This window comes from Mirounga angustirostris, unplaced genomic scaffold (genome assembly GCF_029215605.1).
Source record: "Mirounga angustirostris isolate CCGP_5_RB_7025 unplaced genomic scaffold, mMirAng1.0.hap1 SCAF_14, whole genome shotgun sequence".
NCBI lineage: Eukaryota > Metazoa > Chordata > Mammalia > Carnivora > Phocidae > Mirounga > Mirounga angustirostris.
Genome location: NW_026991722.1, coordinates 38,674,995 through 38,693,870, shown reverse-complemented (window position 1 = coordinate 38,693,870; position 18,876 = coordinate 38,674,995). Strand labels below are relative to the sequence as shown.

Sequence of the window (18,876 nt, the reverse complement as noted above, 5' to 3'; positions counted from 1 at the left end):
CAATAAATCTCCCTCAACCTGATACTGTCTTATACTTTGGGATCAAATGTATGAGTTTATAATAAACATAATTGCAATTAATTTAAATGTTATTATGTCCACTAACATATTAATCTTCTCCTAGCATTTGTCATGTGAAAAATTAAGAAGTAACAAATGAGATTTTTTTCTTTAGTATAGATATAGTGAAAAGGAAACTAAAAACAGAGCCTCACTATAAGAGACAGCTTTGAAAACAAAATATTAGTACTTTTACAAAGTCCCGAATTCTTAGTTATCTCTCATGAAAGGAAGATGTTTAACAAATTTTTGTGGTGAGGGAAGGAAGAGGTGTTTAATATAGTATGAAGAATACATTCAAATATGTTGAAGTAATTTTAACACAAATTTTATTCCAATATATAAATTACTATACATTTTATAAATTGTGACAAGATTTTAATCTTAATTTATATATATATTATATATAAGATATAAATATAGCAGAGCCTCCATGTCCAGTGTGATAGCCATGAATCACGTGACCATTTACATTTAACATGTTAAAATTAAACTGAAAAATTAAATTCTCAGTCTTCCTAGCTACATTTCAAGCAGCTACTATATATGGCTAGTAGCTACTCTACTGGATGGTGGAAATAGAGAACACTTTCATACCAGAAAGTACTACTGGACAGCACTGAATTACAGTTAGCTTCTTGGGAGATGGAGAGGGATCATTATACACTCAGGACCTAGACCAGTACATCGTATAATAAATATTTGTTGAATTTTGTTGCTTAATCAAATGATAGAAGGCTCTTTCCTCCATTAGACATTCAAAAGAATTATAAAATTCTTAAAATAATTACTGTAAAAATTAAAAATATGTTAAATGAAAAGTCAATGAGCTTTTAAATATAATTTTAATTTTAATTTTAAATATAATTTCACTGATTTAAGTATGAGGTACAACTCTACCTCTCTCTTCTGGTTTAACCTCTTTCACTGGTGTAGCAACACTCCAATCTTCCTTCTGGTCTTGTGTGGATGAAGTTCTGCTCCTATATAAAGGGAAAGAGGCAATCAATTAATAAAGAACTGCTTTACTTAAAGTTTAAAGGTAGTAAAACAAATTTTAGGTGATTCTCACATTAAATTTTAAATGTTTGTGGTGAAACTTACTATACATGCTAATGCTACTATCTAAGAGAGTAATATAGCAAAATTCTAATACATAATGGGCTTTATATTTCATGGTAAATTAACAGAAATTTAAAATTTGTTACAAATGACCTAAAAATATTTGAGAGGATATTAAAGAAGTTTTGTGGGTTTTTTTTTTTTTTTTAAGAAAATGAACTGGTGTTCCTTAGTGTTGCTATCAGGAAAAGGGGGTTTATTGAGAATAATTTGAGAGGTATTTCTCTAACTTCAGTTTAGCAGTTTCCTGGGTACCATATAAAATACAAGGACCAAAAATGCTTTTTCAGATTGGAAATTAATAGGTTTTAGCAAAATGTCCAAATTAAAATATTATTTCTTTTCTAAAGAATTTTTCTAGGGGCGCCTGGGGTAAGCATCTGCCTTGGGCCCAGGTCTTGATCTCAGGGTCCTGGGACCCAGCCCTGTGTCAGGCTCACTCAGCGGGGAGTCTGCCTCTCCCTCTCCCTCTGCTCCTCCCCCCGCCACCCCATCCCTCATGCACTTGTGCATGTTCTCTCTCTCTCAAATAAATAAATAATATCTTAAAAAAATTTTTTTAAATAGTTTTTCTAGGTAAAGTTTTCATCGTATTTAAAAAGAAGTACTCTTCATCTGATAAAAGTTGTAAGAAAAACAGTATCAACAACAAAGCAGAGTGCTATTTTTATTAAATTATTTTTTCTATTAAAGAAGTATTACAAATTAAAGGAAGTTTGTACATACCAAAAATCATAATATAAAATAATCTATACTAATTCATTCTTTTTAGATATAACAGAAGATAACACTTTAATGATATTTCAATTTTTATAAAATTAGAGTCATAAAATATTGCATGCTGCCTTAGTTACATGACATTGTTTCCTGTATATTTGACTACAGCTTAATATTCTGATGGCTGCATACTATTTGTCTCATTGTTGTTCCAGAATTTATTTAGGAAAGCCTGTTTATTATGAGGTCAGGAAATATTCATCATATTTTCTCCTTTAGTTTCAATTTCATTTTAAAATATTTTTGTTAAATAATCTATTTTTTCTTGATTGTTTGAAAATAAAAAAATGTTCAATGAGTATGTTGCACACTTGAAACTAATGTAACAGTATATGTCAACTATACTCAAAAAATTAATTAAAAATAAAAGAAACATTCATACCACAAAAAATAAATAAGTAAATAAATAAATAATAAAAACATGGGTGTTGCTGGAGGGAGAGTCTGGGGGAGCAGGGATAATTGGGTGATGGGCATTAAGGAGGGGACTTCATGTAACATGCACTGGGTGTAATATGCAACTGGCCAATCACTAAATTCTACTTCTGAAACTAATAAAGAAAATAATTAAAATAAAAATAGAAAAATAATCGTCCCAGCAAATAACGCTCTCCCTACTGGTTTGTGATACACTAAATTGTTGCACATAATTCAATCTATTTTTGTGCATTTTTTTCAAAATTTAGTTAATTTTTGGGCCAGCAAAATTTTTTTTTCTTTCTTTTTTTTTTAATTTGAGAGTGAGAAGGAGCAAGAATGGGGAGGAGGGGCAGGGGGGGGGGAGAAGGACTGCATCCCCGTTCATCAGGATATTGGTCTGTAATTCGCCTTTTTGGTGAGGTCTTTGTCTGGTTTTGAGATCAAGGTAATGCTGGCCTCTTATAGAACAAGTTTCAAAGATTTCTACTGAAAAAATTTAAGGTTGTTTCCTCCTTTTGGCTATGGTGAGTACTGATGATATGAACATTTATATATAAGATTTTGTTTGAACACCTGTTTTGAAATGTTTTCTGTATATACCTCAGAGTGGAACTGCTGTGTCATATGGTAATTCTAGGATTAACTTTTTGAGGAACCACCAAACTGTTTTTCAAAGTGACTAAACCATTTTACATTCCCATCAGCAATGCATGAGGTTTCCAATGTCCAATAAAAGTGAGAAGAGCTAGCATCCTTGTGCTGTTCCTGATCTTAGGTTGAAAAATTTCGCACTTTACCATTAAGTATAATGTCAGTTGAAGGTTTTTCATAAATGTCCTTCATCATGCTTTCTAATCTGTTCTTGTCTGTTTTTTGAGTGTTTTTATCATGAAAAGACGTCGAATTTTGCCACGTTTCCACATTGAGATGTTCACATGGATTTTCCCCTTTCATTTTATTACTGTGGATATATTACACATTGATTATTTTTTTGTATTTTGAAAAACCCTTACACACCTGGGAGAAATGTCACTTGGTCATGACATGTAATTCTATTAATATGGCTAGGTTCAGGTTGCTAGTATTTTGTTGAAGATTCTTGAATCTATAGTCATAAAGCCATTGGTCTACATTTCTTTTTCTTATGATGTTTTTATCTGGCTGTAGTATCAGGATAATGTTGGCCTCATAGAATGGTTGAAAAGTGCTCCTTTCTCTTCTAATTTTTAAAAGAGTTAGAGAAGCATTGGTATTAATTCTTCTTTGAATGTTCAATAGAATTCACCAGTCAAGCCATTTGGTCCTGGGCTTTTTATTTGTTGGGAGATATTTGATTACTGATTTAATCTCTTTACTTTTTACAAATCTGTTAGAATTTCTACTTCTTCCTCAGTCAGTTTTGATAGTTTATGTGTTCCTAGGAATTTGTCTATTTCATCTTGGTTACCTAAATTTGTTGTTCATTGTATTATCAATTATTCATAGTATTATAATCCTTTTTATTTCAGTGAGATCTATAGTAATATCCCCAATTTTTTTATGATTTTCATAATTCAAGTCTTTTTTCTTTGCTGGTCTAGCCAAAGGTTTGTGAATTTGGTTGATCTTTTCAAAGAAACAACTTTTGTTTTCACTGATACTATTTACTTATTTATTTTTTATTCTTGACTTCATTTACTTCTGCATTAATCTTTATAATTTCCTTTCTTTTCACAGCTTTAGCACATTCATTCTTTTCTAGTTCTGTAAGGTATAGAGTTAGGGTACTGGATTTGGGATCTTCTTTTTTTTTTTAACTTTTTTTTTTTTTTAAGATTTTATTTTATTTTATTTGTTTGAGAGAGAGAGTGAGAGAGAGAAAGAGCACAAGAGGGGGGAGCGGGAGAGGGAGAAGCAGACTCCCTGCTGAGCAGGTAGCCCGATGCGGGACTCGATCCCGGGACTCCAGGATCATGACCTGAGCCGAAGGCAGTTGCTTAACCAACTGAGCCACCCAGGCGCCCTGGGATCTTCTTTTTTAATGTTAACATTTATGTCTATAAATTGCCCTGCGACCATTACTTTTGCTATATCCCATAAATTCTGGTATATTGTATTTTCATTTTCATTCATTTCAAAGTATCTTCTGTGATTACAGCCTTGATTCACTGAGTTTTTTTGAGCATGTTGTTTAAAATCTACATTCACATGGACTTCCTAGGTTTCTTTCTGTTATTGATTTCTAGTTTCATTCCATTAGGTCAGAAAGGATACTTGGTATGATTTCAGTCTTTTTTATTCTATTGAGATTTGTTATATAGCTTAACATATGATCTATCCTGAATAATGTTCAATGTCAACAAGAAAGGAATGTGTTTTCTACTGCTATTGGGTGGTGTGTACTATATAAGTCTGTTAGGTCTAGATTGTTCTAGTGCTGTTCAAATCTTTTTCATTACTCTTTTTTTTTAGTTCTTTTTTTTTTTAAGTTCTTTTTACCATTCTTGAAAGTGAGGATAGAGTGAATTCTCAAACTCTTACTACAGAACTGCATATTTCTTACTTTAATTCTGTCAGTTTACACTTCACGCATTTTGAGGTTGTATTTTGGGTATGTATATAATTTTGATAACTTCTTGATGGAATGGCCCTTTTATCAAGATGTTAAATATTGTTTCTTATAATATGCTTCGACCAAAAGTCTATTTTGTGTTATATTAGTTTAGCTACCCCAGCTCTCTTTTGGTTACTATTTTCATGGAATATATTTTTTATCCTTTTACTTTCAACATAGTGTGTCTCTGGATCTCAAGTGAGTCTCTTATAGACAGCATATAATTGAATCATGTATTTTTATCTATTCTATCACTATCTTTTAACAGTAAAGTTTAATCCATTTAGTCCATTTAATCCATTTAATCCATTTTCATGAAAAGCAATTACTATTAAGGAAGGACTTACTTCTGCCATTTTGTTATTTGTTTTCTATAATACTTAAATATTTTTCATTTTTAATTTCTCCATAACTGCCTTCTTTGGTGATTAGTTGAATTTTCCTAATGTATTTAGTTTCCTTATTGGATTTATGTTGGTGTTTTTGTTTTATACAATTTTTCCTAGTGGTTCATTGGAGATTATTATTAACACCTTAACTTCATAAAAATTAAGTTTGAATTAAAATCAATGCAGTTTCAGTAGTATTAAAAAAAAAAAACACCTCTGTTCCTTTATACTTCTGTTCCCTTCATGTTGTCATTTCTACAAATTACATATTTATCCATTGTGTGCCCATTAATATAGAATTATAACTTTATCCATTTAAAATTATATAGAAAAATAAGAGATGCAAAATAAAAATGCAATCATACTGACTTTTAGATCTATCTTTGTAGCTACCTTATTGTTTTTATTTCTTCATATGGCTTCAAGTTACTGTCTAATGTCCTTTCATCTCTACTTAAAAGACTACCTTTAGGATTTCTGATAGAACAGTCTGCTACAGATGGAGCCCCTCAATTTTTGTTTATCTTGAAATATCTTAATTTCTCCTTTATTTTTGAAGGACACTTCTGCAAGAATCAGAATTCTCATTTGACAGGCTTTTTTTTTTTTTTTTAAGATTTTATTTTTTACTTGAGAGAGAGAGCACAGAGTGAGAGGAGAAGCAGACTCCCCGCTAAGCAGAGAGCCCAACGCAGGGCTCCATCCCCGGACCCTGAGATCATGACCTGAGCTGGAAGCAGATGCTTAACCCAATGAGCCACCCACATGCTCTTGGCCTCCAAAATTTCTGATGAGAAATTGACTGTCACTTTTATTGAGGATCCCTTACTCATGATGAATCACTTCTTTCTCACTGCTTTCAAGATACTCTTTGTCCCAGGTTTTCAATGATTTGACTATAATGTGTGGATCTCTGAGTTTATCCTGCGTAGAGTTCACTGAGTTTTAGAAAATTATAAATTCATGTCTTTCATCAAATTTGGAAATTTTTAGCCAATGTTTCTTCAAATATTCCTTCTCCCCCTTTTTCTCTTCCCTAGTACTCTTGGACTCCCATTATGCATATATTTGTATTTGTGATTACGTCCCTCAGATCTATTAGGCTCTGTTCACTTTACTTCATTCTTTTGTCTTTCTGCTCCTCAGCCTGAATAATTTCAATTGGCCTATTTTTTTTTAATTTTATTTTATTATGTTATGTTAATCACCATACATTACATCATTAGTTTTTGATGTAGTGTTCCATGATTCATTATTTGCGTATAACACCCAGTGCTCCATTCAATAAGTGCCCTCTTTAATACCCATCACCAGGCTAACCCATCCCCCCTCCCCTCCCCTCTAGAACCCTCAGTTTGTTTCTCAGAGTCCATAGTCTCTCATGGTTCATCTCCCCCTCCAATTCCCCCCCTTCATTTTTCCCTTCCTACTTTTTTTTTTTTAACATATAATGTATTATTTGTTTCAGAGGTGCAAGTCTGTGATTCAACAGTCTTACACTATTCATAGCGTTCACCATAGCACATACCCTCCCCCATGTCTATCACCCAGCCACCCCATCTCTCCCACCCCCCACCACTCCAGCAACCCTCAGGTTTTTTCCTGAGATTAAGAATTCCTCATATTAGTGAGATCATATGATACATGTCTTTCTCTGATTGACTTATTTCGCTTAGCATAATACCCTCCAGTTCCATCCACGTTGTTGCAAATGGCAAGATTTCTTTTTTTTTGATGGCTGTATAATATTCCATTGTGTATATATACCACATCTTCTTTATCTATTCATCTGTTGAAGGACATCTTGGCTCTTTCCATAGTTTGGCTATTGTGGACATTGCTGCTATAAACATTGGGGTGCACGTACCCCTTTGGATCACTAAATTTGTATCTTTGGGGTAAATACCCAGTAGTGCATCAATTGGCCTATTTTCAAGTTCACGGATTCTTTCCTCTGCTATTTCAAATCTATTGATGAACATCTCTAATTATTTTTTCATCCAGTTATTATACTCTTCATCTCCAGAATATCCGCTTGGTTCTTTTTTATAATTCCTATTTCTTTATTGGTAATCTTAATTTGTTGAGACATTAGTCTCCTGGTTTTAACTGTTTGTCCATGGTTTCCTTTATCTCTTTGAGAATATTTAAGATAGCTGATTTAGTTATTGTCCAATAAGTCCAACATTTAATCTTTCTCAGGGCCATTTTTAAAAATTTCTTTCTTTTTTTCCCCTTTTTAGTGAGACAAACTTTCTCTTTTCTCTTTGCCTGCTTTATGATTTTTTGTAGAAAACTGGACATTTTAAATAGTTTAATGTGAAATAGAAATAAGATTACCTTCCCTCTGTTGGGTTTGTTGTAGGTTGTTCTTTGTTTAGTAGTTCTTCTAAACACATTTGAGTAATGTATGTATTCTTTGTCATGTGTGGGTACTGAACTAAGTGTTTCATTAGCTTACTGGTAAACTTATGTTTTCTCCAAGTTATCTTAAATACCTAGAGTCAAAAAAAAAAAAAAGAAAGAAAGAAAGGAAGGAAGGAAGGAAAGGAAAAGAAGGGAAAAAGAAAAGGACAAGGAAAAGGAATAAAAAATACTCGTCTTAGCAGATGGGCTCTCTGTTGAAGTATTCCTTCAATGCTTACCCAGGCTGTTTACAGCTCTGCTTCTACTTTTAACTGTTGCCTGCACAGATCCTAAAGGTCAGCCAGTGATGAAAGATTAGGGTCTTCTTGGGTTTTCCCTGAGCATGTGCCTAGCTCTGGTCATACGTGTGCACTTCTTGATTCTGCAGTATATATAACAGCTTTGAAAAATTCTATTTCCCCCATGTATGTCTTCTTTCCCAGGCATTTTGGTTTGTCTAATGTTTGTCCCAACTGTTATTCACAGCTTCAGACAGTGGTGGCAAGTATATGCCTTCAAATGCTTTCAGTAAACACTGCCTCTAAGTGGTTCCAGCTGAGTGATTGCTTCAAGTCAGGCAAAACAAAGATAAGCCTTTGTGCTGGTTCTTCAAGAAGTCATCAGACAGGTCAAAACACTGAAACACAATTCTTTGAGAATAAGGTCCATATTATTTTCTCTGGCACTAGCCATCTGCAGCACAGGTACAGGCTGCTCTCTTCCCGGCCACCACTGATTTGGGGGCTAAAGAATGGCAAGGGGGCAATTTATAGTGCCATAGTGCTCTCCTAATGCAATACAACAGACTCTTCATTAACTTTCCCCCTAGTTGTTGTCTTTTACTAAACTCAGAGTTCTACAAAAGCTGATTCTGACAAATTTTTGCCAACATTTTTTTGTGGTGGGACAGAGCCCCAGAGATCTCTATTCTGCCATTTTCAGTGATGTCCTAATTCTTACCTTTTCAAAAAAATGCATTTTAATAACAAGTATGAAAAATTCTGCTTTGAATTTCTTATTTCTTTTGAAATAAAACTCATCTACAGCACCTTAATCATTAAAATTTGAACTTAAAAACAACTTAAAAAGAATGAAAGGTGCTTACCATTCCTCAAGAGAAGTTTCAAACTGTCAAAATAAAAGATCTCAATAAAAATCAAATTTTAAATATCTCAAAAAATAATAGCAGGCTAGCTTACATTTGAACTCACTGATAAAACTATAAGTACTCCACTTCACAGACCCCATTATATTTTTGTCAAACTATACTCTGTTATTTCTAAAACAGATACACACTTCTACTACCTAGTCCTTTTATTACTCCCACCTAATTGTTCTTACCTTTCATCTGTGTTTCTAAATCTTATTCCTTCATTAAGGGCCTGTTCAATGCCACTTACTCCCAAAAGACTTTCCATATAATCAGAAGTGCATTATATCTATTAAATTTTAATATATAACCAAAGAGTGGAAAACACTCTGGTAAGTTCACAAATATTTAGCTTTCCATAGTGTCCCTCTTTTAGACCATAAACTCCACGGCAGGAGTCACGTTCTACAGAATATTCTAAGAGTATCCTGGGCTATAAAAGACACAAGTTACCAAAAACACAAGGGATACATAGTCATAATTTTATGGGTTTCATAGATAATGTCTAATTCCAGATGTTAGTTGGGCAAACATGATTACTTCTCTTCAATTCCCATGTCATCCAATATTTCTGGAGAAAGGTATATATGTATGCCAATAAAATCACTGTGACATATATTTTAGAAAAATTCCCAGATATAGAAAGAAAACAGATGAAACTGTCACTTAAAATAGAGCAAAGAAAAATATAACTCAGAAGAAAAAATGAAGACCATTTCAGGGCAGGTAAAAGGCTTCTCTGGAGCTCATGAAAAATTCCTAGTATGTAAGAATAAGTAGGTGATAATCAAAGTAAATAACTGATGGCCTGCCTGTGGTGAGGTAGACTAGTATTATTGCTTTCCACTCTTAGAATCCAGAATATATGGCTGAGAAGATGCCTTCATGTCATTGCCATGAGAAGAACTCTCTAGCCACACTCGAGATCTGACTAGGATGGAGAGGCTAAGAATGGAAGTTGTGGTTCTAGAGAGAAACAAAACAGAGCCTACATAACTAGCAGAATCTCACATAGAAACAAGTGGATAAAGGAAAAACAAAGGCTAATTCATCAATGCATGAAAATACTTGAAGGTGCTACAACAAACTCAAATGTATGCTTATTTAAGTAAAAAGACATTCCCTCAATTTCCTTTCCTAAACATATTACCTCCTATTTACAAAGAATTCCAGTACAATATTTTATTTACTGGATAAAAGCCTTTAATGTAAGAAGGCTCTGACAGCTGCTAAAAAGCAAACAAATAATAGCAACAAAAAAACCAACAAAACCAGCAAAAAACTTATGCTCACAACCAGTTATCAGTCTGGTCCATCATTTATAAATACAAAAAATAAAAAAGTATACAAATATTTGAGGAAAGATTAGAGTATTAAAAAAACAAGAAAATTTACTTAAGATATAACATATACTGGAATGGATAAAAGTGATATAATAACAAATTCAAGGCATATATATATTTCTCCATAATATTAAAAAAATCAAAAGATGAAATTTAGTATAAGAATATTGTTATCCAAATATGAAAAAGACTGAAATAGTAACCATTTCATTATATATATATGATATATATGAGATCTATATATATGAGAATTTAGTTCATTGTAAAATTTACATTACAAATATATATGAGATATATATGAGATATATATATGAGAATTTAGTTTATTGTAAAATTTACAATATATATATGTATGACATATATATGAGAATTTAGTTTTTTGTAAAATTTACATTACAAATCAAGGGAGATGGACAAGTCAATAAATGATATAAGGATAGTTTAAACAATTATTTAGAAGAGATAAAGTACGTGCCTCATGCCATAAAGTAGTAAACTTCAGATTTGAAAAAGCCAAAGTGTAAAAAAGGAAGTACTGAAAATAGTAAAATATTTTAATAATCTTGATATGAGGAAAATTTTGTTAGATGATACAAAATTTGTCAGATAACAGATTGATTTTACATACAAATTTCTCTATGAAAGAATACTATAAATAATTTAAAAATTAGTACAAGCAGAAAAAAAATTTTGTAACAAAAGAGATAAAGAGATAAAAGAGATAAAAAAATACTTCTACACATATATAAAAATTAACAAACACAAGAAAAAAATTGGGAAAACTATATGAACAGTAATTAGCAGAAAATTAAAGCAAATGGGCAGAAAGCATAGGATGCTTTATTTATGTGTGCCAACTGATCTATATGTATTTATCCATATCTATGTATATGCATATACACTTATATACACACAGATGTATGTTAAATGAAAACTATATATATATTAATATGTAAAAGAACCAATAATTTAACATTAAATTTTCATCAATTTGCCCATCTCCCTCATTACCTCATACTTAGACTGCCCTTCTAAACTAGTTTCATTATTTGCTACACTGCTGAACTTTTCTTATGCTAACAGTATAATAGATTTAATGGAATCTAAAAAACTCTGAGGAGACTAAATTCATCTACATAATAAAAAAACTGATGAATGCAGTTGTTTGAAATCCTATTACATTTTACATGTAATATTACAAGCTTATTCTAAAATGTATATGTACCAAGAATAATCAAAGAAGTATAAAAAGGGAAAAAAAGAGGGAACCACCACACCAGATAGTAAAACATATTATGAAGCGTGTTTAGTAAAATAAGGTATTGTAATAGGTAAAATTAACCAGTAGAATGATGGAGTCAGGAATAGATACAATCATATATGAAAACTTGATATAGGATAGATACTGTACAGCTGATTTCTAAGAAATGACTGGATTTTGCAACAAAATTAATGCTGAGAAAAGTAATTTTTCATATTTTTATGAATGAAAATAACTACCTATTCCATTCTTTGTGTCTACACACAAAAATAACAATTTCACGTTGTTCAACAAATAAATCTCAAGCAAAAAACTTTATAATTTTAGAAGATATATAAGAAAATTTTTTTAGGACTCTGCAGTAAGAGTTGTTAAACATGATGCAAAACACTTCAAATAAAGGGAAAATGATAAATGTAAGTATATTAAAATTAAAAACTTATTTTAACTAAGAGATATCATAAAGTAAAAAGACAAATCAAACTGAGAGGGTAACAAACTAAAGGTAGTAATTTGTTCCTACAGGCCAATAAGAAAATCCAAATAAACCCAAAAGAAAATGGACAAAAGATAGACAGGCAGAGAAGAGAATGAGCATTCAATGAGTATATTATTAGATCCTAAGCTAATTAATAATTAGGAAAATATTATCCCTTGGTTTTGGAAACTGGTAACACACTCCTGCATACTACAGAAACTTACCATTGGGCTGATTTATGTAACAGTTCTAAGAAGCCATGCGAAGTTGAAGTATCACAAGAATTATCTGATTGGGTTTAATCTCATAACCCAAAGCCATGGTCATATTATTTTTTTTCTTTAACATCATTTACTTTCCTTTAATTAATTTTTATGTTCTCTTAAATAGTATTGTTTTATTAAAATAGTCTTCATTTTACAACAGTTTAAGACTTACAGAAAAGTTGGAAAGATAATATAGAGATTTCATACATATTCTGGACCACATTTTCCCTATTTTAACATCTTACATTAGGATAGTACATTTGTTACAATTACTTAAGCAGTATTGATACATTATTACTAACTGAAGTTCTTTGTTCCAATTTTCTTAATTTTTTTAATTGAGATAAAATTCCTGTTTAGAACACGAGGCCTATTTGAGAGATACTGTAGAATTACAATGGCATTTTGAAGATAAAGCTTATCAACTAAAACATTTTGAGGAACAAAAGGCAAAATTGGAAGAAGCTAATGCAAAGCTTCAAGCAGACACAGACTACATGAATATATGATTTGCAAACATTTTCTCCCATTATGTAGGTTGTGTTTCACTTTCTTGATAATGTCCCTTGATGTACAAAATACATATTTTTAATATTGACGAAGTTCAGTTTACCCTTTTTTTCTTTTGTTACTTATGCTTTTGGTGTCATATCTAAGAATTCATAGCAAAATCCCAGGTCATGAAGATTTACCTCTGTGTTTTCTTCTATGAGTTTTATGGGTTTAGCACTTACATTTAAGTCTTTGATATATTTTGTACAAAGGAGACATGTATATTCTTGGGGTCAAAGGTAGCAGACTATCAGGTCAAAAGAAGCTGAAACCAGAGAACTTCATCTGCATCAGATCTGCTGCAGAACATATAATCATGGACCTCTGCATGATACCATAATAGAATAAAACTTTTGGGGAGTTGGTGATTATAGTCTGCAATTGGATGGGTTGTTAATCATGCTGTCAGTGGACAAACTGATCTACTACTCTACCACATTAAAAGAGGGATTGATTATCTGCTTTGCTTTGGCCAGTAGGACTTGAGCAAACATAAAACAAGCAAATATTTTAAGCTCTTGCCCATTGAGATTTGTCCTCCTAGAACATTGTCCTAGACATGGGTGTGAGGCCATCTTAATCACTATTTCCAGTTAAGTTAGCAGATGTGTACATCCATATGATTGGCCACAGACAAGAACTCACAAATTTGCCCATCTGAGCTCAGAACAAATTGCTCAATGGTAATCAAATAAATGCTTGTTCTAGCCACAAAGTTTTAGAGGGAGACAAAGAGACAGAGAGAGAAAGAGTATGTGTATGTATGCCTATACCAAAAGATAGAAAAAACAATGCTTTATTTTTCTGAAGATATTTTCTTTAGAGTAATAGGGACCAAATCCAGATTGTAATGAAAAAATAAGCAATTGGGAGGTGAGGAAACAAATACTAAATTTAGGTAATCCTTTTCAGATGTTAAGTAAAACAGGAAGAAAGAGGAAAAAGGGATATATTTAAAGATATGTGTGGGATTAAAAAAAAAATTCTTGAAAACAAGAGAAACATCAATAGTGTAAATGTTGACAGAAGTAAGTTAAGAAAAAAAAAAGAAATTTGGAAGATAGATATGAACACCTGATGGAACAAGATCCTTATAAAAGCTGAAGATGGAATGTAGGTAAGGGGAGTAGCCACTGATGGGGGAAGGAAATTTTCCATGGAAGGACAAAAGGAATAATATTTATGGAATTCAAGGATGTTCATAAGTGGGATAACAAGAGTTTGAAGCATTTCTGTTATCATACCTTCTATTTTCTTTCGGAAGTAAGAGATGAATGAGTAGTAAGGTAGAGGATTTGGAGACTTGAACAAAAGAGGACTAGAGTAGCCAACAGAGAATACTAGAGGAAGTTCTGGTTGACAAGCAATAATTTGAGAGCAGTATTAAAGGTCCCACTGAGGTTGGAAACAATGAATGTATAACATCTCAAATTGGGATTATTGTGTAATGTTCTCTGGCACTATTCAGCAGCCTGGGGTGCAGGAGTGGAGATGGCAGACCATCAGAGAGATTTCATCAGGGCTGGCATTTTGTCAGACTAGAAGGATGGCAGGATAAAAAAGTAAAGAACCAGATATACCAATTAGTGAGTGTTTTAAGAGATGAATTCTTTAGTCAAGGAAGTAAAGGAAAATGGGGATGACAGAATGGGAAATAATAAATATTTCAGGATTTGAGTGTCCTTAAGTTTCAAATGGAATATAATAGAATTAACAGAATTAGAGAACTCAAAGTATCAGAGATTTGGTCAGTAGGGTTAGATGATTAAATATTACTTTTCAGAATTGAAAACATATATGAAATGGTGTAAGCACAGCAAAATTTTATAATTGGAATCATAAGCATTTTAACAGTCATATTTTTTTTGGTCCTCATAGGTGAAATACTCTCAGGAATAGATGACACAGCATGGTGGAGAGCAGGATGTTCTGAGATCTCAGACCCACCTGTCTGGATGCTAGCTCTGCCACTGACTATGTGATCTCGGGGGAAATTAACCTCTGGAATCAGTTTCCTCATCTGAAAATGCGGATAATGGCAGTTTCTAACTCACAAGGTTTCCATAAGTTTTCAATGAAATCATACATGATATACAGTAGGCACCTAATCAGTATTAGCTTTATCACTGTTATTGATAACAATATTATTATTTTTGTAAAATACATTCTTTATATTTTAAAGAATGATTTCTAAATACCTTTCTCTCTATGTCATCCTTTCAAATCATGGTAACATTTTAATGATCTGTATTGATTAAATGAAAAAATTTTCAGTTCAGTAGAGAAAACTCCAAATTAAATAAAGCCATCTCTAGGCAGTCTTAAAAATAGGTAGAAGAGAAATAAAACAAAACCTTTAACTTGTATGGGAAGATATCCAGGTAATTATTTCCACATATTGCCATGTTTTCTCATTCTTTGCATAAATATAGAGAACATGTTCATAGTAACTCTAAAGAATTTTCTTTTCAAAATTCAAAATTGCAATTAAACTGCTATGAATGCATGGACAAGCTTATGGTAGATTCATCTCCGTTAACCACAGGCTTGACAGTATTCATTCTGACTATAATGGAAACCACTGTGATTTAATGGACAAACAAACTATAATGGTTGACCCAAAAAAGATTGATCTTTCACTCATTTAATGTAGTCCATACCCAAAGTAGATGACAGCTTTATAATTATTTATAAAGCTTTATCTAATAAAAGATTAAGATGACCCTGATTAAAACAAGCATTCTCCCCAAAAGAAACCCCATAACCATCAATAGTAGCCCCTAGCCCTAGGAAACTAAGGTGCTGTCTCTCCAGAGTGACCTATATAGAATATTTCACATTAATGGTATCATACAATGTGTGGTCTTTTGTGATTACGGTAATGATTACACAACTCTGTAAATACACTAAAAACCACTGAATTCTACACTTTATTTTTTTTAAGATTTTATTTATTTATTTGACAGAGAAAGAGAGAAACAGAGAGAGAGAGAATACAAGCAGGGGGAGTGGGAGAGGGAGAAACAGGCTTCCCACTGAGCAGGGAACCCAATGCGGGGCTCGATCCCAGGACCCCGGGATCATGACCTGAGCCGAAGGCAGGCGCTTAATGACTGAGCCACCCAGGTGCTCCTGAATTCTACACTTTAAATGACAAACTTTTTGGTATGTAAATTACCTCAATAAAGCTGTTTAAAAAGCAAGCAGTTTATAGAAAAATACAATTGACAATTTAGACAGAAGTGAAAAGACTTCAATTAAAAGAAGAAAAACTGCAGACCTAGAAAGGGCAACACTTTCTTTCTCTTTGTCTTTGACTCTACCCCAAACCCATCATAAATGTACTCCTTGCAGTCCCCAAGAAAAACCCAACAGGTAAAGACAGTATCTGGGACTACAGACAATGAATGAATAAAATTCAAAAATGATAAACTCCTCCCAAAGATACAATCAGCTGATAATTTTTATTAGATTAATTCCTTTTAAGTGGTAAAAATGTTGAGAAGAAATGTCCTTTTTCTGCATTTTGTTCAGGCATTCTAGAATTATCAAAATGCACCCACACATTTACAAAAATTTGGTATTTTCTCAGGAATAATTGTATACTTTAACTATTTCTAACACAAGTAACCTACTCTACTTGAAACTAGATTTTATGCTTAGATTTAAATTCTGAATTATGATCTACAGGAAAATATAATACATAATCTTTTCACAAAAACCCACATATGTTTACCTTTTTGGAAGTAACAGATCCTAGCAGCTTTTGTTTATCAAAAAAATCACAAGCTATGGGCGCCTGGGTGGCTCAGTTGGTTGAACGACCGCCTTCGGCTCAGTCATGATCCTGCAGTCCTGGGATTGAGTCCCACACAGGCTCCTTGTTTGGCGGGGAGTCTACTTCTTCCTCTGACCCTCCCCCCTCTCGTGCTCATTCTCTCGCTCTCTCTCTCTCTCAAATAAATAATCTTTTAAAAAAGTAAAAAAAATCACAAGCTATATTTTTAAAATTTCCTTCAAGTCCTATTTCTTAATTTTCTTTAAATTTTTCAATAAAGAGGAAGAGGAGAAAGATGGCGGAGGAGTAGGAGACCTAAATTTCCTGTGGTCCCAGGAATTCAGCTAGATAGGTATCAAACCATTCTGAACACCTACGAACTTAACAGGAGATTACAGAAAAGAATAGCAGCAACTCTCTGAACAGAAAAGTGACCACTTTCTGGAAGGTAGAACATGCAGAGAAGTGAATGTGAGGCGATATATGGGAAGATAGACCGTGAGGGGAGGGAGCCTCCATCAGCTGCTACCAGCAAGTGATAGAGCTGTGGAGCACAAAATCAGAACTTTTAGAAGCCTGCTCTGCTGAGGGACGTCACTCCAGTGGCTGAACAGGGGTGGAACCCTCGCTGGGACAGTGTGGTCTCAGGACCCTCAGGGTCACAGAAAGACCAGGGGTGCCTGAGTCTGGCAGTGCTCCCAGGTATCGAGCAGGGAAGCCGGTTGTAGAGATGGAGCCGAGGAGTGGGCTCTCAGCTCCAGGTGGCCATAAACCGTGACCCGCGGCACAATCGGGCCACTGATCTTCCAGCAGGGACCCAACAAGCAGCAGATCCAGGGAGACTCTCCTTCCTCCCCCGGGAGAAGCGGTGAGGGAGTGCACCACAGGACTCTGCTGGGTTTGGAGACTCCACACGGGGTCATGTGCCAGAGATAGAAATGCTTGGTCACAGGCCAGGTGAGCATGGAGTGCAGCAGGAGACTGGGGAGACAGGAGTGATTGACTGCTTTTCTCTGGGGGTGCACTGAGGAGTGGGGCCCCGAGTTCTCGGCTCCTCCGGGAGGGAGATTGGGAGGCCGCCATTTTCACTCTCATTCTCCAAAGCTGTGCGGAAAGCTTGCAGGGAACAAAAGCTCCAGAGAGCAAACCCGAGCAGATTATTTAGCCCAGCCCCTGGTAAGGGCAGGGCAATTCTGCCTCCAGCAAAGACATTTGAGAACCACTGCAACAGGCCCCTCCCCCAGAAGATCAGCAAGAATAGCGAGCCAAGACCAAGTTTACCGATCAATGAGAACGACAGAACTCCAGCACTAGGGGAATACTGCACATAGAATTCATGGCGTTTTTACCATGATTCTTTAGTCTTTCAAAGTTAATTTTTTAAATTTTTTTCTTTTTTTTTTTTAAATTTTTCTTTTTCCCTTTTAAATTAGCAATAATCGCACCTCGGATAAACCTCATTGGCTACGATACTGCCACTGTGCAAAGCTCTTTTTCCCTTTTTCAACCAATTTCTTATCAATCCCTTTTTAAAAAATATTTTTTATTTTTCATTTTTAGAGTAATATATTTTTATTTTTCATTTTTAGAGTCATATTCTATCCCTTCATAGTAGTTAACCTTATTTTTGGTATATATATAAATTGTTCTCTCTTTAAAATTTTGGGATACAGTTGCTTCTAACAGACCAAAATATAACCTAAATCTCTAGTGTACGGCTTTGTTCACATTCTCTCCTTTTTTTTTTTTTTTAATTCTCTTTCTTTTTTCAACCAACTCCTTATCTTATCAATTCCTTTTATAAATTGTTTTATAATTTCCATCTTTACACTCATATTCCATCCCTTCATTGTATTTATCCTTATTTTTGTATATATATAAGTTTTTCTTTCTTTAAAATTTTGGGAGGCAGTTTTTCAAACAGACCAAAATACACCCCAAATCTAGTATGTGGCACTGATCTATTCACCAGCCTGATCATATTTGATCATATTCCTTTTTTTTTTAATCTTTTTCTTTTTCTTTTTTCTTTTTTCTTTCTTTCCTTTTCTTTTTCCTTGGTTTCAGGTCTCTTCTGATTTGTTTACTGTATATTTTTCTGGAGTCATTGTTACCCTGTTAGCATTTTGTTCTCTCAGTCATCTATTCTCCTCTGGACAAAATGACAAGACGGAAAAAATCACCTCAAAAAAAAAAAAAAAAAAGAACAAGAGGCAGTACCGACTGCCAGGGACCTAATCAATATGGAAATTAGTAAGATTTCGGAACTAGAGTTCAGAAT

The 18,876-nt window shown here is 33.5% G+C and overlaps 1 protein-coding gene and 1 pseudogene across 1 annotated transcript in view; both read right to left on the bottom strand.

Moving 5' to 3' along the window:
• CCDC178 (coiled-coil domain containing 178) overlaps nt 1–18,876 on the bottom strand; it is a 397,121-nt gene that overhangs the window by 359,289 nt on the left and 18,956 nt on the right. Inside the window, exons 4-5 of the mRNA XM_064578794.1 lie at nt 8,873–8,895; nt 961–1,043 (exon numbers count right to left, since the gene is read on the bottom strand). Of these exons, the coding sequence (XP_064434864.1) occupies nt 961–1,043; nt 8,873–8,895 (106 nt within the window). The remainder of the gene's footprint in view (nt 1–960; nt 1,044–8,872; nt 8,896–18,876) is intronic.
• Nucleotides 18,017–18,085, bottom strand: LOC123841287 (U4 spliceosomal RNA; annotated as a pseudogene).